The 23,980-nt window shown below is 38.6% G+C and overlaps 1 protein-coding gene across 1 annotated transcript in view; it reads left to right on the plus strand.

Moving 5' to 3' along the window:
- LOC124596543 (general odorant-binding protein 83a-like) overlaps positions 1-23,980 on the plus strand; it is a 39,038-nt gene that overhangs the window by 1,847 nt on the left and 13,211 nt on the right. Inside the window, exons 2-3 of the mRNA XM_047135721.1 lie at positions 11,821-11,896; positions 21,905-21,957. Coding sequence (XP_046991677.1) covers positions 11,821-11,896; positions 21,905-21,957 — 129 coding nt within the window. The remainder of the gene's footprint in view (positions 1-11,820; positions 11,897-21,904; positions 21,958-23,980) is intronic.

Genomic DNA, 23,980 nt, shown 5'->3' on the forward strand with positions numbered 1-23,980 from the left:
ACGCAGTCAAAGTTGTTCCGTCTTTGTTCCGTTTGTGCGTTTATTACAGAAAATAGCAGGAACAAAAAACCGAAAATCGATTACCTCAGAAATCTGTTATTTTGGGCGGTTTTAACAGTCGGGTCAAACTGGAGTCGAAGAAAACCTAATATAACAGAAAACAAGTTGTTTCAACGATAATCACCATCCCTAAAGTGCGCCGGCCGGATTGGCCGAGCGGTTCTAGGCGCTACAGTCTGGAACCGCGCGCCTGGCGCGCCTGGCTCGGGCACTGATGTGTGTGATGTCCTTAGGTTAGTTAGGTTTAAGTAGTTCTAAGTTCTAGGGGACTGATGACCTCAGAAGTTAAGTCCCATAGTGCTCAGAGCCATTTGAACCATTTTGAGCTTAAAGTGTTCTAAAGAGCGTCACCAATGGACAGATGGTTGCTGGAAATGAGTGATTTGGAATGATGAATTACGCTATACCCTGTGGAAGTCCGATGGAAAGGTTTGGGTTTGCGAACGTCTCGAGAACATTACCTGTCATCACGTGTAGTGGCAAAAGTGAAGTATGTAGAATGTAGTAGCGCGCTATGGGGATGTTTTTAGTGGTTAGGACGTGGTCCGCGTGTTGCCATTAAGAAAACGCTAAATTGGAAACGGTATGAACACATTTTACAACGTTCTTTCCTGTAGGCAGTAGCGGAACAGTTGTTTGTATTAGAATGACAATTCACCCTGTCATTAAGCTGCATCCGTGAGGCAATGGTTTGTGGACACTAACAGTCCTGAAATGGGCTGACCTGCCCCGAGTCTCGACCTGAACAAAATGAGATATTTTTGGGATTAGTTACAAGGTCGACTTCGACCCAGACCACAGCATCCATCATCACTACCTCCTACAGTTTCGGCCCCTGAGGAATAATGGTCTGCCGTTCTTCTACAAACCTCGTTCAAATGGTTGTCAGTAGAGTTCAACCCGTCATAAATGTGAAGCGTGGACACAGCCCATCAACAGTTGTCCAGATACTTTTGGGTACAGCATTACAGAAGGCACTGAAAAGCATGGTATTCTATCATCATCGTTATTAAGAAATTACCGTTGCTGGGAGTTTAGACGTCGATGTTTCAGTATCCTTACTGAAATCTGTGGAACATCGATGTCGACCTTCAATGTTGTCAAAAAGCTAGGCTACTTGTTGCCACTGTCAATAAATTTTTCGTCATTTAAACGAACCTTTCTTCTGAACATGTCTTTTAAAGACACCACTGCAATTTTCTTGACTTGTCAAATGTGACCAAGCGTCAAGAGGAGGGAGATGCAAAACTTTTGACGAACTCAGACAGGAAAATAGGCTGTTGTAGCTAAGCGTGGACTAATCCCTTTACTTTTCATGCTCTCGTGTGGACGACAACACGTCGATACGTTTTTGGAAAACGGGAGACTCAATTTTAATTTATGCACTGAACATTATAAAATAGCGCAAGAAAAGATAACTAACTTCCTGGCAGATTAAAACCGTGTGATGAGCCGAGACTCGAACTCGGGACCTTTGCTTGTTGCGGGCAAGTGCTCTACCAACTTTTTTTGTGTTAATCTCATTTGTTCATAATTGATCGTTGTATTTGTTCGAGGTGGACGTCCTATGACACTTGTTGAAGTTCATCGTTGATACATTAACTCATTTTTTTAAATTATTATAGAGGGCAGCTAACCCTCGGACCGAACATGCTGAGCTACCGTGCCAGCCACCAACTGAGCTACCCAAGCACGACTCACGCCCCGTCATCACAGCTTTACTTCTGTCAGTATCTCGTCTCCTACCTTCCAAACTTCACAGAAGCTTCCAGGAGTGCTAGTTCTGCAAGTTTCGCAGGAGAGCTTCTGTGAAGTTTGGAAGGTAGGTGACGAGATACTGGCAGAAGTAAAGCTGTGAGGACGGGGCATACTGTCTCTGCAAACCTAAAAAATTGCAGTTAAATATGTGAGCTGTACAGCAAGATCGAAAGTTTCTGAAAGACTATTCTCAAATATGCTCTATCAACAACGCGATACACGAATGGGGACACTTTTCTCAAAAATATCATTTTTATAATCTGTGAACAAAAATTGCGATACGGGATATTAATTTTTACTTTATTTCTAACTTGATAAATATGATTTTATATGTATTTTACGCTGCTTTTTAGGATGTTCAATAAATTAATCATTTTACATCGATGTAAGATATATCATTGAGTTGGTGACAGTTATTACTTGCTATCAATGTTTAGACATCTCCTGATGGGAGGCAGTGCTATCGGGCTTGCTACTCCTGTAACTCTCCTGCTCCCACTGAATCTGCCACGCCAGACAGTGATCGTGTGCTTATATTCCAAGCATACTCGGCGAAAATGCCACACAATGTAAGGTTACTCCTGAATACCTCCGGGATTTCAGAAAAAGACTGCCCCAAAACTACAAGAAATATGGTACAGAAAAATGACACATGCCGGTATCCCGGTATAGATCACGGTGGGCAACAGGCGACCCACTGGACGGATCCAGCCTGTGATTGGTTTCAATCTGGCCCGCGGTAGAAATTCATGGGAGAATGAGCAAGGCGATTACGTTTTATTTCGGCTGGCATGCACTTTCGGGAATTTCCGCCGACTCTCGGCTAGCCTTTGAAGTTTGTTGCTCATGACACAGACCCATGGAAGTTTCGCTTACTCTGTGCATGTTCAATGCCACTTCGCCGTAACTGGATTTGAACAACAAAGAGAAACATGTTTCCAGTCTAAGTGTGGCATTATGGCCCATGTGCTAATGTGTGTGTGGAGAGTGAGAGAAACAGCTCACTGCCTTAAAAGGGTGCGGAGTAAGTATTTTCACCTCTGAAATTGTGTTGACTCCATCGATAGGCCCCGGCAGCCCCTCGGTAGAGTCCGCGCCAACGAGTTAAAATTTCATAGAGTGGCTATAGGTCCGCCATGTTTGAAGCAAATTGAAGTCCTGGCCGCCATGTTTTCTTTAGTCAAGGCATTCGTCTGCTGTGTCCCGCCCTCTTGTAACTGCGTTTGACTTACTTGAAATAGCCAATACTAGCTTTATTTTTTCTAAAACAAGCAATAGACAGCAGTGATTTCAGTGTACACTGACAGCAAAAAGGGATGTTTTTGTCGAAATATGGCTAAACTTTTCGATGTAGATAACACTACAAGACAACTCAAATAAGTCTGTCCATCCACTATAACGTTACTTGTTGCCCATAAATTAATGCAATTAGAGCGGGTACCACCAGAATATTACGGTGAAACTTCTAAACATGCTGTGGTTAACTATTAGAAACAGTAACGGGCCAGAAATGCGATATTTTTGTCGCTATTTGAAAGTAAACAGTCAAAGCCTCAAAAACCAGTACACTGTGAACGAGAATTTATTTGAAATATGTGTTACAAGTAGTTAACACAAGCATAGTAATTCAATAACAAAGTCGAAGCGTTCTTGGGTGGGGTAATTTCACAAATTTTCGTAAGTAGCTGTATGCCTTGGCAGAATAAAAGTGTAGGGTCAGGGCAAATTTCCTTATTTGCTGAGAATAATGGCATACTTTAGCACTGCACTGAAGTTCCAATAGCTCCTACAACAAACCAACTACATGTTCACTGTTTAACATATCAGAAACTGAACTACATAGCCTTCTTCTCAAACCAGCAACTAAAGTCTGTAACTGCACTATTCTTCTTTTGTGTCGTACACTAAGTTGCTTCATTTGCTTTATCCGCTTCTTTAGTCGCACATTCTCTGCTTGTACTCTGTTATATTGTGTTTTCAACTTCTTAGGGCTTGGTAGACAGTAATTGTGGTCAGCAGAAACAGATGTGGGTCCGACAGGCTCTGAAAGAATGTAGTTACATCACAAGTTTATAACTGAGCTACACCATAAGATTATAATAGAAAGTATGTAATTCAAAGTAATAAGAACACGGAGTAAAATTAAATTATTGACTTACTTTGTGCTAATGATGTCACTGTAATAGCACTATCTTGCAAATTGTCGAAAGATCGCTTTCTGGGTTGTGGTCGTAATACTTTATCTTGCTTTTGTAAATGTGGTGGAAAGTTAAAGATAGTAAAGATAGCAGGTACTGGTTTTGACAAAAGGCGCCTCTGGACATTTGTGTGGTACATATATTTCTCATCAAAATGAGCTGAACAGAGGTAACTGGCTGTAGTAGGAAACCAGTTTTCTCGCTTCATATTTATAACCCATCTTTTTGTAATTTCCTTATCTTTTAAAGGAAATCTGTAATCAACGATAAATAAATTACTTCCTGCATTTGTCTTAAGCATAATTACAGTTCCAATGCAAATGACTCTTTAATAAACATTAAAAATCGTGTGTCGTATTTCGGTACTAATATACTTACTTATAATATGAAATATTTGTTGTCTTATCGCTGCGATTTGTGCAGTTGAACGCTGAACACACTGCAGGCATGTTGACTTTATATTTTGTAACAAAAAAGTCAACTAGAAAAGTTAAATATTGCAGTAATATCACAACAGCTGACACACTTCAAACACAAACAACAGTAACGCTTTCCTAATGTTTTGACTAAGGAGAACATGGCGGCCGAGGTAGCGTTGGTTGCCGCTAGGAGCGCTGTAACTAGTATCTCAGCCACTCTATGAAATTTTAACTCGTTGGTCCGCGCAGTATACGGTGGCCGATGTGCAGTGACCGGCTTTTGTCCAAAGCGCTGGGCGAGTTCATTCGTTTGTTCAGAAGGGGAGGCCGGTCAGCGATGACAGACTCAAGGCGCACGACTTGTAATCTGTCTCAAACGATTTTACTGAAAGTATTTGTTAAAAAACTTCATTTGTACTTCACTTTCTTGCTTTATATGTCAGATTCATGATAATGTCCCCTTCACTTCGTTAATTGTCGTAGTTATTGTGATATTTACGTGGAAGTAAGGCAGTGAGCGAAATCAGGAAAAGTTTGCAATGAAAACTAGAGGTCACTATGATTTTGTGTTTGGTGGATATTTCATAATATGTCGTAACGTATGAAATTTAGCTATAGACTTAATTTTTCTTTAGAATTGGGTAGAGGTATCTATTTGTCACCAATCTCGAGGAATGTGATCTGACGTAGCACACACATTTTCGATTGCGCCTCGCCAGCGATAAAGCCAGAGTGAAATATCCACAACATTTCTCGTATATCGAAATGAGATTTTGGCAAATGATAGCAACCAAAGAGGAGAGTATTTTGCCATGCAGTTATTATGCAAAACTTCAATATCTACCGTGTCATTGCAGTAACTAAAGACTTTTTCATTGAAAGAATATAATTTTAAGGGCCATCTACAGCTAATGACACGAGAAAAGGTACGGGTTTCGGAACAACATAAATAAAGACATTTAGACATTTTTGTACCACGAATGTGCTTCTTCATGAGCTACTGACCATACTTTTCCTGAGTCCCCTCACTAAATAAACTTAATGAACCACTGTCTCAGAATTGTTCATAATAGTATCCACACATGTTAGTGAGGTGAGACTGTGTCAGCTCAGCTGTGTTTTGGCAAAAGGAGCAAATTTTAACATGGCACCAAGCGAAATGTGTAGGTTGTACTCAAAATTCGCCACTCATGACATTTCTCTGAAAGTTACAAATGGTTAAAAAGTCAGACGAAAATAAATAGCTGCATTTTCGGCGGAATTATTTTTAGATTAACCAAAGCATAGGTGACAGTAGATCTTTTTGAATAGTCACCATTCAAGTGTGGGCATGGAAGGACCCCACTTAATATTTACAAAAAATGTGATCATAGGCTTCAGTTTAGAACAGCATTTCCCCTAAAACGCCTGCCTGTAACCCCCACCACTACTGTTCTCCCCATGCACGCGCTGCCATCTGCGCAGTGTGCATCTATCCGCCACAGGATGTTGTGTGAACTCATTGTCATGAAACCCTCTGTCAATGGTGTCACTGGATGCAGTGTGGAGGGGTGTAGGATCAGCGTACCACTCTCGTAAGCACTGTTATTTTTCATGACCTAGAGCCGCAACTAATCGCTCAAGTAACTACTCAGCTTGGCTCACGAGACTGAAAGCACCCCATTCCAATCCTGACACCAAGAAAATATCCCAGGCAGAACTTAAGTAGTACGTGAATCACGCCCACAAGTCACCAAAAGTTGCCCATGCCTGGTATAGAATATTTCCCCAAGGTTCAATCCATACGATGACATAGTACAAGACTGCACCAGTTGGGGTAGTAGGTGTGTCAGAACACGTAGACAAATCATCCACTAATTACAGTCAGACTATGGTATAATTTGAGCATCTACAGTGTGAATGAAAAACTTGGATAGATGCTCTATCCACTGATATGTGCCTATTTTCCAACCCTGAATTTACTTATGAGTAACCTTATACTGTATTATTGTAGTGCACAATTTTGTGGTCCCCATCTTTCAACTGCCTAGTTTGCTAGTGATTGTGAACTCTAAAGAGTGTAACATACTTTGAAACACTTATTCAGACTGTATCGCACTTTAATCTTCTAGTTTCTACACTGTGAAGTGCTGCTCATTTGGGGAGAAAAAGCTGTTTTGTGCCAGACTATGAATCCATAGGTCCTGGGTTTGATCCCTAGTTAATTCTAGAATTTTAATCTGCCACTTATCACTTTTTTCACCTCTGGCAATGTCTGTTAGTGTAAAAAAGGTCAAATTGAACTGTGGACTACATTAAACTGCAAGTCACCTTATAGCTGGATATGAAAATCTGATTAGAGCTCAAAGAAAGGCAATTGTGTACCCACTCCAATAAGACAATCTTAGTAAAGCATTGTGGTGTTCAAAATGACTTTCAGGTTGAAATTTCGTGGGTGATTAAAACTGAATGTTGGACCAGGTCTCAAAGCTGGAACCTCAGGCAAAGGAAAATATATAGTTTAGTCAGGTGTTTTTCTTGCAAGAAAATTATTTAAAAGTCTGTACTATCTACGTTTTTCACTAGGTCGTAAATGGAACTTTTTCATGGCTACTTGCAAGTTGCCATTCATCTTCCACAGTATTCAAAATACTCCATACCTCCAGGTCTATGCCCCCGCCCCTGCAAACTGTCAATGGGTGCCCTTACTACCAAATGATCTACCTGACCACAGTTCATGAAGTGCGCTCACAACTTTATTTCCACCAGTACGTCTCTCCCATCTTCCAAACTTCTGTCCCATAGATTGTGGCTAAACCATTTCTTTGCAACATTCTTTCTTCCAGAAATGCACTATGTTAGTATGTAGGGAAAAAATTCATTTAGACAAGCCTGAAATAGTTCAGTCAGAGAGCACTGTTTCTCCATGTTTATTTGCAGTCATGCTGCCTGCAGTACTTCCCATAGCTCAGCTACTGAAAAGTGTGTGTTGGAAGATCCATACAAGCAACAGCAGGTAAGATGATCTCAAAGATGTTGGCTAGGACCACGAAAATTTGAGGTCCTGGATAATATTAGGAACTGTACTGCTCCAGCCATTTGAGGACATTTCTAGCTGGCTGACAATGTCACAGCATAAAACTGTTGAGGCTTTCACAGCTGCTTGACATGTTCCCTGTTGGCATTCATCTTGGGACCTTCAGCCAATAGCCATTTAGCAGTTTTTTCTGATGTTCTGCCAGCATAAGTGGCTACCATTCCACTCTGCCACCAGCAATGGAGAGTAATTCTTGAACAATGCTAGGCACTTGTGATGCCAAAATAGTAGAAAAATCACAAATTAATCATCAACCAGAGATCCGGAGGTGAATGCAACAGGCAACACTTCAACATTACTACACTTTATCTTGATAAAAGATTACATCAGTACCATGGAAGACAATCACCATATACACACACATAATTGTAATCTCTGGAGATGAAATCATAACAAAATCAGTCATCAGTGTCTTCAGAGTAGGTGAATGATTCTAGAGAATGGCTCTTAAACAATGCCCCGACCACAAAGTTGTCATCATCACCTCTCACGAGTCACAGCAACTTCTGTTCATCCTATGATGAAGAAAACTTGACTCGCTGCAGAAAGCCGCCAGTTGCCTATCACCAACAGACCTGTTTTGGTGCTCCATCAGTGTACAGCCCCTCGCATTGGAGAGAACACCATCCATGTGCTCAGAGCCCAAATGCAGCATGACTGACTGAAACTGTGATGGACACAATACTGGCCCATACCTGATTTATTTATGTGGTAAGATGTTACAATGTAGTGCTTTGGTTAGCCTCCAAACATCATCATAATCATTATGTACTTCAACCATCAATTTATCCATGGAGTTCAGCAGTTAGCATGATGTTAGTTGCAATTGTTTCATTAACCCACTCACAAGAACTCTCACTGTCCACATATGCTAAATGATTACAAATTTTGTTGTTTCTGTATTACTGCCTGCCTCCATCATCTGAAAATTGATGATCATCCCTTTGTGCAATATAGATAAATATGTCTGACCTTGCACACATACCACAGTATGAAGGAGGAACTGAAAAGAGACTGATGACTTCTTAATTGTGCTTTTAGTCCAGTCAAGACAAACTTTCATTTTTGAAGCACAGCAACAGTTCGTACATTTGGCAATATTAATAAAAATTCTCCAAAGTTGTGTAACTAAGATGTTATTTTATTTTATCTGGATGACAACCAGTTTTGGCATTGCGCTATGCCATCTTCATGCCCCATGTGCATCTTTCAAAATAAATGATAATGCCATGCAGTGCCATATATCCCCGTGTTTCATGAATTCAAACTTTCACCAGTGCTTCACCCACAGACTTGATAACAACTCAACAGTTTTTTTCCTTTTCTTTTTATATTGTTAGTCAACATGAACTCCATCTTTGGCAATATGCTGAATTTCTCCAAAATGTGAATTAGCATTCTGATTTGGATTCCATGTTGAACTCTATGTCTCCAATAATAAACTGTGTGAATTATTTCACAGGTTCAGGGGGAGAAAGGGACCATTCCTCTAAAAGAACTGTAATTTTCAAAAGCAATGTTAAGGAAGATGACTTTTACATTATGTTGTAAAATGTGTTCATTAAGAAGTTTTGGGGTACTATAGATGAAAGATATCAGTTCTCTGATCCTGGTCCCTCCATCCTAGTGAATCTATACAGACTGAGAAACCACTTCCTTCCCAATTAAGCACCACCTTCCTCAGATCAGAAAATAAGCACTCAAAATAATTCACCATTGAAGATTATTGTTGAAGGAAATCTTAATAGTTCATAATGCCATGTAGCAAACCCAATACTTTTACAGTGTATTTTATTCTCATGATTAAGGGTCAAAAATTTAATCCTCAGTTAAATTTTCTATTCATGTTTTACCATTGATGTCTGCAGAAAGGGCCTCATTGTCCAGGGAAGCCATGCTTGAAATAAATATGAATGGAGACAATTTGTTTTTTCGTAATTGAAATTTTTTTCTTCATGCTGCTGTGAACTTTTAGTCTCACATTTGCACAAAATTGAGCTCAGTTGAAACAGTCACATTTTTGCAACATAATAAGAGATCACATTCATAAAAAGCTTCTTATTTATACTTTTGCACAAAATTCAACATACTTGAAACAATCACATTTTTCAACATAACAGGAGATCACATTCACAAAAAGCTTCACATTTATACACAAAACAATGTGAGAACAAAGAAGCTGAATAAAGAACAGTATCTGTCTGTATCAAATGTGGACTAAAAACTTACTTATGAAGTGTGTTCTGGCTCACTTATTACATGTATTTATTACATGTGGCTGCCTGATGGAACAGTCTCAAGATCTCTAATGTCATTCCAGTTATTTTTGTCATACCTATTTTTCACAGAGGTTCAGATTTGAATGAAAACCTTTGTTTTCTTTGATAGAAAAATCAAAGAACTAAAGTAATGACAATAGATATGCTAAACAATTATGATTTAAAGATAAAATGTTGCAGAATGGGATGCCTATGAAATTTTGTTTACATTTTGTAGTTAGAAAATTGTAAATTAAATAAAAATGTGCTTTGCAAATCCACATACATTTTCATAATCAAAAGATAACTTTATAAAAAATGATTAATAAATTTTAGTCCGGACAATTTAAATGAAATTTCATGATTTTGCAACTTTTGGTAGCATTTACTATTATGTGAACAAATTAAATACTGGAATGTTACAGTGTTTCGAGATAGCTGTATCTTCAAAGAATGTCCCCATTTGTTCTCTTCTGTTTTAAAGTGAAATAATAGTATGCATAACTTTGTGAAATATTATGTTTACCTGTTAGGACTGACAGAAACATTGCTACTAATCACAAACAGTAAATAGGATTACTGTTGCTGAAAGAGCTTCAACTAGCAAGACCTTCATCATAATCTAAGAGTCATACCCTACAAAGATCAAAAAGTGGTATCAGATAGTTAATTTTGTCAAACTGGCCTAAATATTGGTCCTTTACGACTGTTCCCTGTCGTTATTTATATTCTGGTCAAAACAGAACCTTAAAAATGTGATATATATATCTTGTTCTTGTTGTGTGGGGTATGTTAAAAAAGTAATGACACTGGCAACACTGTGCGTGTACTGACATTGCTGTTGCCTTTCCCTTTCCAGTTAAATGAATTATTCTTTTGACTCATCTCAGTATCAATTTTAACTTGTTGCAGTTGCAGCATGGGAGGTGAGAGCAACTGAATTGTTTTTGTCAGGTGCATTATGAACATGATTGACAAAAGTATGAGCAATGCTAAAGCATCAAATTTTCGTGCAAATCCTGTCAAAATCAATATTGCAACTTACATAAAGTTACAAAGGACTTACGGTAAGCATTCCCTATCCAAGGCACAAGTAGGGCATCAAGTTTTTGTACAAAGGTTGGCAAAACCAATATGACATCTTACATAATATTACAAAAGACTTATGGTAAGCATTCCCTATCCAAGGCACAAGTAGGATATATGCTTGGGTCTTTTGGATAACCTTTAGAAGAAGCCAGAATTCTTCAGTTGCAATATTACAGATGATGAGTCATGGATTTTTTAATGTCGTATCAAGACAAAATGCCAAAGTCAGAAGTGTCATTCAGTAAACACTTCATTCCCACCAAAGCAAGAATGACTAAACTCAGAATCAGATAAACACTCATTTATAGTTTTAACAGTCATGAGATCACCCACAATGAATTTGTGCCTGCAGGGTCAACTTTCAGTCAGTCCTTGAATGACTCAGCGAGTGAGTGGTATGAGGAAACTAGAGATTTTAAGTACTTGGATGATCCACTATGACAACGGCTCTGTTATACAGCAATCTTCATCAATGAATTTTTCGAAAGAAACAGCATTTCTGTGGTTCCTTCCTGGATCCCAGTCCCTGTGATTCCTCTTTGTTCCCTCACCTCAAAAACCACTTAAACATAAGTCAATTTGGTACTTTGGATAGTATCCAGAAGAGCACAATTACTGAATGGTATTATGCCAAAAGGATCCAAGAACTGCAGCAAAGATGGGAAACAATGCTACCATCAAAGTATAGCTGCCAATGCAACACTTTTGAAGGCTAAAAACATTGACATGTAAAAGGAATGAAATTCATACTTCATAAAAATAACAGATGATAAATAAATTCAGCTCTCAATGTGATTTTTCTTTCGTTACTGTGTTACATATATGATGCAAGGAAATCATCTCATGAACTGTATCAGTATAACCACAATGTTTTGACAATTTTGAAAATAATCCATTATTGAAGTGACTATAAACTATTATTAGCCAAATACATCCTGAAATTAATTTTTTTTCTTGAGTAGGGTCAAGATGATGAGATGAAGGAAATGATGGAGCAGCTTCACCAGTCATGTCTTGGTGAGAGTGGTGCATCAGATGGTACGTTATTACCTGTGCAGTATACTTATAAATTGTTTTGTTTATTTTAATGGAAAATAAATGTGGCTGTATAAAAGATTCTTGGACTTATTATCATGTAAATTCAGAGTAAAACCTCAAGATTTCGAAGATTAAATTCATTGTCTTTGTTAAGAGCAACTAACTGTGAAAACTGCTGTTGCGATGACTTTTTATAGCCCATAGATGGCTTCTGACTGATCAGTAATTATGTAATGTCATTGCAGATGGTGTCGAAGCCTGTGCTGGTGGTGCCACATTCCAGTCACAGCAGAAACATTGTGACAAGAACTTTTGGTTCTTTTCTGCATCGAGAGCTTGCCTCCAAGCACAGCTATGATTATATCTTCTGTCATGGTTGAATATCTCCTCACATATTATTTCTGCTCATTTCATCAAATAGTATTTTATGTTTGTTTTTGAGGCTGTGATCAGCAAGTTCAGATGTCTCTAGTTTTTGATTTTTGACAAGCTGTCGATGTTCTGCACAGAGGTCAGAAATCATCCATATGACCAATGTAATTGCTTCCGCGCTCACAAGGTATGTTGTAAATCTGAGGGATCCTGAAGCTGAGACTGTTCTGAAAAAGGCATAGTATCTCCTGCATCTTCTTAGGAGGTCAGAAAACAGTTCTTATACCTTGTCTTCCCAGGACTCTGTTAGTTTTGCTGGATATAGTGCCACAGAAAGGAAGGAATTCAGTCAGTAGCTTATCACGTAAATGTTCAACATTTTCACATTTCCTTTTCTTGGAGAATGCTTACTTCATATCATGTTCTTTTGGAACACATATACAGATGATTAATTTCAGAATCCAAGTGGTCTTTGTCAGAAACTGTTTTGCTCTGTATACCAGTGTATTTAAAATTGCTCTTTTCTGGACTAGGTGCTAAGATATAAATCAGTGTGCATCAGCTTACGGTACACTGGGACATCCATCAGACATTTGTTGTACCACAACATCTAAAAATGGCAGCCTTCCCTTTTTCTCTGTCTTGACAGTGAATTAGGTGTTTGGGTGCATGCTGTTCGTATGTTTATGGTAGTGGTCAAGAACTTCTACACCAAGTGGCCGCACCATAAATGTGTCATCAACATAATGATAAAAAAGTTGGCCATTGCTAGAGGCTGTGGTGAACCCATAGCCATTCCATCTGTCGTTTCACAAAATTTACAACCAGACAGGAAGCAGATGGTCATCAGAACATGTCAGAACAAGAAACTTCGTGGCACATTAAAACTGTGTGCCAGGCCGAGACTTGAACTCGGGGCCTTTGCCTTTCGTGGGCAAGTGCTCTACCAACTGAGCTACCCAAGCATGACTCACGCCCCGTCCTCACAGCTTTACTACTGCCAGTATCTCGTCTCCTATCTTCCAAACCTTCATGTGAGAACAAGTTTATCATTTTAGGAGGAAAGTGCTCTGCCAACATTTTTAATGCATCCACTTCAGGAACTGTTGTAAATAATGAGACTGCATCCAACATGGCTACATATCATTTGGGCCAACCCTAATCTGTTTAATTTTCTCAAAGAACATCTGAAATTTTTAATGTAGTGCTCACAGCCACCAGCCATCATAATTATCAACTTAGTTAAATATTTAATCAGCCTGTAGGTAGGAGAACCAATAGTGCAAACAAATGGCCTCCTTGGAATACCTTCCTTATGGACTTTAGGTAACCCATTCAGCTAGGAGGGCTAGGAGCTCATGCTCTAAGATTTTTGATGATGTCCTGTGGTGGACCAGAATTCTTCAGGAAACCCACTATTTTCCTGCTGTATGACAAAGTTGAGTTTCATTTTAGGCATCAGTATGTACTATCTTCCAACAGTGAGGACACTTTGTTGTTATATTCAGTGGTATTAAGAACAACTGTGGCATTTGCCTTGTCAACCAGAAGTACCACAAGATCTTCATCTTTCTGCAATGCATGGAGCCCTCTCTGTCTGCTCTGCTGATGTTAGCACTATTAATTCTCCTGTCTAAAGGCTGGCCAAATATGTAACTAAGTTGATGATTCCAATAGTTGACCACTGTGTACATCACATCAAAAACTCTCAGATGTTCATTGAGAAAATTAAATAGGTTAGAGTTGGCCCAAAGAATGTCTTGGTGTGGTCTCACTAACAGCAGGTGTTCCTGTGGAGAACACATTAAAACTGTTGGCACAACATTTTCCTCCTGAAAATATAGAGTTGTTCCAACATCTTATGACCACCATGTACTTCTTGTGCAGCAGTAAATTTTGTGAAATGATGGATGGAATGGTAATGGGTTTTTCACTGGCTCCAACGATGGTCAACTTTTTTACGGAACATTTGGAGGAGTTCACATTAAATCTGACCCCCTTTCATCCATCTTCATTTTATATGAGGATTGGAACTTAAATAGTGGCAATTATTTATTCACAACTGATACAAAAGAGTTACATGTTTGCACCTGTTACAGTCCTGCAAAGTAGTCACCAGCATTGTATAGAACCCATTGCCAGGCATAGTATACCATTAGCAGAGCCTGCTCTGTTGATTGTGTGAATGGAGTGGTCTACTGCCTGTCGAATCTCTGGAATAGTTCTGAAACGAATGCCATGAAGTGATTCCTTCATCTTTGGAATCAAATAAAAGTCACAAGGACTTATGTCTGGGGAGTATGGTGAATGGTATAGTACCTTCCAGCCCCATCGACTGAACAGAGCACCCACAGCTTGCGCTGTATGCGCCCGTGCATTGTCGTGCAAAGTGATGGGTAGGTTGCACAGGAAGTGTCGCCACTTCTTTCACAAAGCTGGTCACAGGTGATGCTCAAAAAATGAACAGTAATACTGTGCACTGACAGTCTGCCATGGAGGAACATAATGCATTAGGATAACATCATCACAGCCATACACGAGAATCACCATAACTTTAGACCACTCCATTCAAACCGTCAATAGAACAGGCCTTACTAACGGTATACTTCTGGAAGGCATTCGATACAGTTCCGCACTGTTGCCTGATAAACAAAGCAAGAGCCTACGGAATATCAGACCAGCTGTGTGGCTGGATTGAAGAGGTTTTAGCAAACAGAACACAGCATGTTGTTATCAATGGAGAGACGTCTGCAGACGTTAAAGTAACCTCTGGCGTGCCACAGGGGAGTGTTATGGGACCATTGCTTTTCACAATATATGTAAATGACCTAGTAGATAGTGTCGGAAGTTCCGTGCGGCCTTTCGCGGATGATGCTGTAGTATACAGAGAAGTTGCAGCATTAGAAAATTGTAGCGAAATGCAGGAAGATCTGCAGCGGATAGGCACTTGGTGTAGGGAGTGGCAACTGACCCTTAACATAGACAAATGTAATGTATTGCGAATACATAGAAAGAAGGATCCTTTATTGTATGATTATATGATAGCGGAACAAACGCTGGTAGCAGTTACTTCTGTAAAATATCTGGGAGTATGCGTGCGGAACGATTTGAAGTGGAATGATCATATAAAATTAATTGTTGGTAAGGCGGGTACCAGGTTGAGATTCATTGGGAGAGTCCTTAGAAAATGTAGTCCATCAACAAAGGAGGTGGTTTACAAAACACTCGTTCGACCTATACTTGAGTAATGCTCATCAGTGTGGGATCCGTACCAGATCGGGTTGACGGAGGAGATAGAGAAGATCCAAAGAAGAGCGGCGCGTTTCGTCACAGGGTTATTTGCTAACCGTGATAGCGTTACGGAGGTGTTTAACAAACTCAAGTGGCAGACTCTGCAAGAGAGGCGCTCTGCATCGGGGTGTAGCTTGCTGTCCAGGTTTCGAGAGGGTGTGTTTCTGGATGAGGTATCGAATATATTGCTTCCCCCTACTTATACCTCCCGAGGAGATCATGAATGTAAAATTAGAGAGATTAGAGCGCGCACGGAGGCTTTCAGACAGTCGTTCTTCCCGCGAACCATACGCGACTGGAACAGGAAAGGGAGGTAATTACAGTGGCACGTAAAGTGCCCTCCACCACACACCATTGGGTGGCTTGCGGAGTATAAATGTAGATTTAGATGTAGATATACTATGCCTTCCACATTACTGGCTATGGGTTCTACATAATGCTGGTGTCTACTTTGAAGGACAGTAACAGGTGCAACCATGTACCAGTAACTCTTTTGCATTGGTTGTGAATATATAGGTTGCCACTATTTAAGTTCCAACCCTCATAGTTATGTTGACAACACATTTATGGTCTTGCCACATGATGTAGAAGTTCTTGAACACTTCAGAAACTTATTAACAGAGTGCACCCGAACATCCAGTTCACTGCCATACAGAGAAAGAGAGAAGGCTGCCATTATTAGATGTTTTTGTATAATGAAAGACAGATCAACATCTTGGCCACTCTCTGTAGTGCAAGCTGATGCATATTGATTTATATCTTAGTGCCCAGAGTTTTCCCCATTCACTCCAGAAGAGAGCAGTTTTAAATACACTGGTACACAGAGACAAAACAGTTTCTCACATGAACAACTTGGATTCCAAAATTAATCATCTGAAGTATGTTTTCTGAAAGAATGGCTATGGTTTACACAATATGAAATCAGCGTGCTCCAAGAAAAGGAAATATGGAAACTTTGGACATTCATGGGATAACATACCAATTGCATTCCTTTCTTTCTGTAGCACTACATCCAGCAAAATTGGCAGAGTCCTTGGGAGATGAGGTATGAGATCTATTTTCTGATATATTAAGAAGATAAAGGAGATGCTATGCCCTTGCAGGATACTCTAGTGCTACTATAATTATAAACATGGGAATAACAGACAAAAAAGGACAGCTTGATAAACAAAAACATCTACATACAAATATCACAGTAGACAGAACCTGTAGAGTAATCTAAATCTGCTCTACACTAACTAAATAGGTAGGTGAGAGTGGGGCACATTGAACCATAAAAAATATTTCTCCATGTTACTCATCCAATAATTTTACCACAGAGTTGTGATTTACAGATGTTGCAGTTTAATCATTCAAGTATCAAATGGCCTGATATGATTGTGTTGTCATTAATTGTTTTTTAGCTGCACGCCTTTGAAGAAAATTTGGTAAATGGTTTATTGTGCCCCACGTGTGGGATATATTGAACCAATTTAAACACGTTCATTGAAAGAACCTATTTAGCATACAAAAGAAGTGAAAATGTTCTTTAAACATAATGTTTGCATATATTCCATGTGTGAACAATATAATTAAATCTTAGCCACACAATCATGTAACTTATTTTGGAATTACCGAAAATCAATGGACTCGAAGCTGATTCCAAATTTGAAATATGATTTTTGTCTCTTTGTCACACTATCAGTAGCAGGTCGTGGGAGCATGTAAAGTACGTTGTTAGCTGGAACAAAAGCTTCATCCTTTACCTCCCATTTTTTCACTTTTTCTCAAAAATGATACCTGATAGTCTCCTGCGTCATCCTTCAGTTTCAAAATCTTCCCCCCATAGTAAACTGGTATTTTGTTTACTGATTAAAGGACGTTGCTCTGGATAAGCTGCAGCCCTCTAGGGTTCAGATACTTAGACTGAGATTTCGTTTCACGAACCCATAGAACCAGTCTACACCAGCCGTTCCCTCCGTCCAGTTCTCAGGACATTTCAGACTATTTTTGAAAGCCAGCTCACTTGCTAAACGGCTGCATGTTTGAGTGTCAACACCAAAGTGTATCTTAGAAGAATACTCCACTAATTCTTTCTCCTGTTTCACAGAAAATACCTTACGATTGTCATAGTTTGTCAATCTTTCACTGGAACCACATTTAATGTTCTGAACATATTGTCGAACAGTAGGGTAAGATATTGAATGAGATTTAGATGCTTGGCGAACTGCCATGCCCTTATTAAGAACATACAGCACAGCTTCTCGCATAACATCATGGTCAGTTTTACCTCTGTCTGTCTTCCTGCGGTGTAAATGAACCACCTTCAAACCTGATAATATAAAACAGGAATGCTGAACATCTGTAATTTAAAAGCCTTAAATACCTACACATATGTTTTTACCCACGCTAAGGAATCAAAGTACTGAGTGCTTGTATTGGACAATAAAAAGATTCCTGCGGCACAATGAACCATGGCCCATTGTGCCCCAAGAGAGCTTGGTTCAATGTGCCCCAACAGTACATATTTCAAACAGAGCTCATGTGAGGTTATGTATGAACATTGTTAACATTTGAAGATCTATGTCATTAAATATAGTACTGATATTGATACAATGACTTACTTTCTTTAAAATTTGGTGACAAAGGATTGAACAAAATTCAGTCTATCTACATCTCCAAAAATTACTTCACTGTCGCGAAACTAACTCATCACCAGTACAACACTAATGGCAGGAACTAGATCCTGCAGAAAAGAAATGGCACTTGGTAGAGCTGTACTGACAACATATGCTCAGAGGAAAAAATAATTTACCACCTTATACTGAAATTATGCTACCTGATTCATTGTGCCCCGTGGTTCAGAGTGCCCCACTCTCCCCTACATAAAAAACTAAATAGGTGTATAACTTATAGCTAGTTAATCTTGATATGAGACCAACTGTGGCTGGAAGATAATGAAAAGAGAGTACTCAACAGGATCCCTAGGGTTTGCAACATTTCTTGTGAGTGCGAAAGCAATTATATTGATCAGTCCATCCATACCATTTCTGACTGCTGTACATAGCATCAATGGCATATAAAAATCAAGAACTGGAGAAACTGCAGTTGCTGAGCACGGCCTCACAAACAAATACTATTTGACAAATCAAAAGTTTTGTCCCAGGTTTCCACATACCGGAAATCTAATTAAAGGGTCTGCAGAAATAAGAATGTGTGAGCAGATCTTCAACTGTGACAGCAGATGCAATCTTAGCAGTGCATTGAAGCAAGCTCTCAATGCAGAGCAGAGGCATAGATATTTGCTGCAATGCATACGCTTGGCTGGAGAGGTGACACCACCAACACACATTGACACCATCTGCTATGGCATTACATAATTATCAGTCAGAAGCTATCTGTGGGCTATATGAGGCCACCACAGCAGCAGTTTTGACTGTCAGTTGCTCCTGATAAAAATAATAGAGGCATTCATTGAAAGCTCAAGGTCTTACCCTGAATTGACACAGCAAGAAGTCCAAGAATCTTTTATACAACAGTGTTACCATGCAACACTTTGTTCTCAAGAAATGTGACTGTCTTTCATACTGTCTAAATATTCTAAAGGGCTGGTACCTGTGTTTTGAAATTTTTAATCAACATATTCTCCACAAATTGTTTTAGATTTATATTTACTCAGGAATGTTTGAGTTACACATCTATCTCGTAGCATGTAGACTTCCTTTTACCTTGATGATGAAGATAATATGTCATGGCATAGTATACATGACACACATATTGCCACTGGGGAGTCATTCAGATCCATGAACATTCAACCATCTCCCTGAGAGCTAAGAAATTGATTGGGGACGAATACAAAGAGCATACACATTGTTTGATGGTATTCCAGCTGTGCTCAATGGGATTGATGTCAGGTCATCTCATGATATAAGCAGGCACATATCTGTGTTCCTCAAATGGTTCTGATGCAATTAAGGAACAAGGACATGAGTCATTGTCTTGCTGAAGGTACATAGACTATTGCCTAGAGGTGAAAATGGACACCCATGTTTGAAAGTAAGTTTCTATATTATTTGCTGGTAGTTGACATATTTGCTATTCTGATCTATAATAGTTGAAAGAGATCACCACCTACAAAGCATTTTTGCTTACACTGGTTGAGTTTGGTGGTGGCAGTTTTCCCCAAATTGTGGTACTCATGGTGGTGGCATGTGATAAGTTATGTGCCTTTATGACTTCCCCCACACACCTGACACCTACATCTACATCAACATCTACATCTGCATAGATACTCTGCAAACCACCATAAGGTGCATACATCAGCACATCAAATATAAAAGTATTATGTACAAACATAAACAGAACTATATGGTGCCATTTATAAGTGTTCTTGTTCACCACCAGCTGGCAACTGACAGAAAAGTGATATAAACACAACGACCATCATTTACATCCACCAGGTGGCATTGTGGTGGTTGACTGGATTAGTGTCTTGCATACAACATAAAACATAGATACATAATTCCATATAATTTGTAATACATTATTAAGGATCATTTTACTTACATTATTATAGAGTCAAACTCAGAGAAAAATAGAAATTTTCCACATCATTTATATGTGTACTTATGATAATTTTATAGGATAAAATATGTGTGATGTATGTTAGGTAACAAGAACTAGACTCACAGTATGCTAAATATAGATGAGTATTTAAAAAGAAATTCTTCTGGTAGGATATCAGTGTTCTGTTATACTCTGTGTCCTGTTTATAATTTACATCTGAATGTCCATAGTTATGATTCGAATTTCTCATCATAATGGGTAGACAATATATTTTTCTATTTTTTATTCTTAAAGAAACAATTCTATGAACATAATATTATAAAAATATCACCGTTAAAAAAAAACAACTTTATATCATTTTAACCATGAAATTACAATGTTCATCTGCACCATGTATGTCACCCATTGTCTAGGTACTCAATGGACATATGATGGAACAACATTCATCATGACCTGTCTCATCAAATGAAATTAAAATGGTGTTGAGTTGTACTTAGAATTTATATAGTAAATAATATAAATCTAAATAATACATCAAAATCATAACAATATTTATCAAAAATATCACATTGAAGAAGTTTCTCAGAAACTGTTTAATACATTTTATAAATCTAAAACAATAATCCAGAATTGCTACATTATATTTTCAAAAATTAATTGGGTTATTATAAGCATTCCTTCACATGCAATGACATGATTTAAACCAAGAGCAACATACGATTGATATCTTCATCACATCTTATATACAAAAAAACATCATGTAAAAAGATGGATGTTAATAATATATTTAGAACATCAGAGTTTATTGTATTACAACAAAAATTTTCCAGATAACTTTTGTTCATCTTCTTGCAGATCCAATGATAACAGCATGCTCTTTTAGTGGTCTTGGCTTGTGAAGTTTTCTCAGTTAACATAAATTACAGATCACACATAAACTGACAATGTCAGGAATATATAACCACTACAAGATCTGACAACATTCCTGTTGCATACCAAGCTGAACTATTTCTTTCAGTGTGACCACAAGGGCACTCTCTGTCTAATAGAGCAGCAATCTTGATTGAATTGCTCATTGTTGAACATCAATGTGTATTTACTATTAATTTCCAGAAAAAGGACTTTCTACATTGCCATATGCCAGAAAACCAGACTGTAAATAAGATTTATCAATATTTTGCATGGATCCTTCATTGTGTAGTTCATACTCTGTTAAATTTTAAGATTGTGGAGTACGTACATAACTGTTTTGTTCGTGTAGCCATCTTTCATGGTTACAATAAGTGAGAAATAAATCATAATTTTATTGATTTTCTGCAACAAATATTTACTAATTGAAAAATGATTTTGCTGCACTGGGCTGCCACATGTAAAAATGGATTTTGACAGATATTCACTGAACATGTCAAAACATGTATGGAATTATGTATCTATGTTTTATGCTGTATGCAAGACGATAATCCAGTCAACCACCACAATGCTACCTGCTGTGTTACCAGTACTTCCTTCAATATAATGGCTGTGATTGTCATTTCTTATCTCAACTGTGTTTCTTAAATGTGAGTCTAACGATTTAACTTCATAATCATCAGTGCTATCACTGGGTATCCCCACTGAATGTTCCTCAATTCCAAATTTTGCTTGAATTGTATATGACCTAAACATTAATGTATTTTCAATCTTTGTGAATTTTGAAACACACTAGTAAGCAAATAGAAAATTAAAGAGTTATTAATAAATGTTTTAACGGTTATGTCATACTTATTTATAAGAAAGGACTAATTAAAATGTTTGTCACAGCTAACATTGATGAAGCTAGGAAGGGGAATTTCATTGAGGATGGAAATTTGAAGGTATGTAATCAAACACATATTTTAAATAACTGTTTTCCGCTACAAGTCAACAAGATAGTTTTCTCTTTGTACAGATGTAAAGCATGTAGCACACTTACTTGTTTAAAAATCTTCAGGTCTCTGTCAATGAATTGAGCCCAAACAGAAATTGCTTAGTATAAATCTTTCTATTTTATAGTGAACTACACATGACAGATTTTTTTTTCCATTAGTCCAGCTATGACTCTGTAAAGATGCGTATAAATGTCAACAATAACACTACTTTCGAGAAAATGGTTTTGTTATTGAGCAAGATTAAATGTGTACTATACTTAACTGCCATGTTCACAATGTTTGTTTCATATCTTCATCTAACATAAGACAGAGGACTGAAATCATCACTGTTGAAGACTTCAATTTATTCCACTAACTAATACCTTTTCCATCTTTTGTCTGTGTGGGCTTAATATACTCCTTTATATGAATACTAAATTAATCAAATGCTGCACCTTTTGCACCAACTATTCCTTCAGAATAATCATAGCTTAGTCTGTGAGCTGGTGTGAATGGATGAGAAGTATTACTGACATTTGCCGGCCGGTGTGGCCGTGCGGTTCTAGGCGCTTCAGTCTGGAAATGCGTGACTGCTACGGTCGCAGGTTCGAATCCTGCGTCAGGTGTGTGATGTCCTTAGGTTAGTGAAGTTTAAGTAGTTCTAAGTCCTAGGGGACTGATGACTAAGATGTTAAGTCCCATAGTGCTCAGAGCCATTTGAACCATTTATTACTGAAATTTGATCATCTTTCGTGTATGTTGTACCCTCTCACAGGGCAACATTACATGCTCCATGATATGATGACAGTAGCCTTCGCTATTTGCACCATCAATACACTGCAGCATGATTTATCCAGACAATATTCAAACCCAGTAAGAGATAGAAATATGACCAATCTCTGCATATGTGTATACATCAACAATCGAAAACTAGTACCAGTTTATTGGTGAGTCAACATTTTGCAGTATAAAAGCCAGGACACTTTAAAAATGTGTCAGATTAATTTGCTTCCAGTTTCTAGTTTCTTATATTTTTGAATCATTTTCCCCATTATCTTTCACTGATTCTGTCAAACCTTATGCATGTTATGATAAATTATATATTTTCAAACATGTATGACTACCATCAAATTCGTATTACACAAACATCAAAAAAATATTTTGCATCATCCCAGTTCCCAGAACTCCTGAAGATATACATTGACTGTGGATATTGTATCACAGAGACAGTCTCTTTGACTGTTCAGAGATTTCACTAAATCTACCCAAAGATGTAAATAATCATGTTTGAGCAGCCCCTATTAAACAGAGGGGGTTCAACAGCCAATCAGTTCCAGTCACTCCACCAGGAAGGAGGTACAAGGCTCATGTTGCCTATAGTTCAACCGTGCCTAGACGGCCAATACCTCAGTTTGATTGTGTCCACATTGTTACTTTGTGCCAGGAAGGGCTCTCAACAAGGGAAGTGTCCAAGCGACTTGGAGTGAACCAAAGCAATGTTGTTCAGACATGGAGGAGATACAGAGAGACAGGAACTGTCAATGACATGACTCACTCAGGCCGCCCAAGTACTGCTACGGCAGTGGATGACCACTACCCACGGATTATGGCTCGGAGGAACACTGACAGCAATGCCACCATGTTGAATAATGATTTGTGTGCAACCACAGGACATCTTGTTACGACGCTAACTGTGCGCAATATGCTGCATGATGTGCATATCCACTCCCGACGTCCATGGTGAGGTCCATCTTTGCAACCATGACACCATGCAGCAAGGTACAGATGGGCCCAACAACATGTCGAATGGACCGCTCAGTATTGGCATCATGTTCTCTTCGCCGATGAGTGTTGCATATGCCTTCAACCAGACAATGGCCAGAGAAGTGATTGGAGGCAACCCAGTCAGGCTGAATGCATTAGACATACGGTCCAGTGAGTGCAGCAAGGTGGAGGTTCTCTGCTGTTTTGGGGTGGCATTATGTGGGGC

This window comes from Schistocerca americana, chromosome 2 (assembly GCF_021461395.2).
Source record: "Schistocerca americana isolate TAMUIC-IGC-003095 chromosome 2, iqSchAmer2.1, whole genome shotgun sequence".
NCBI lineage: Eukaryota > Metazoa > Arthropoda > Insecta > Orthoptera > Acrididae > Schistocerca > Schistocerca americana.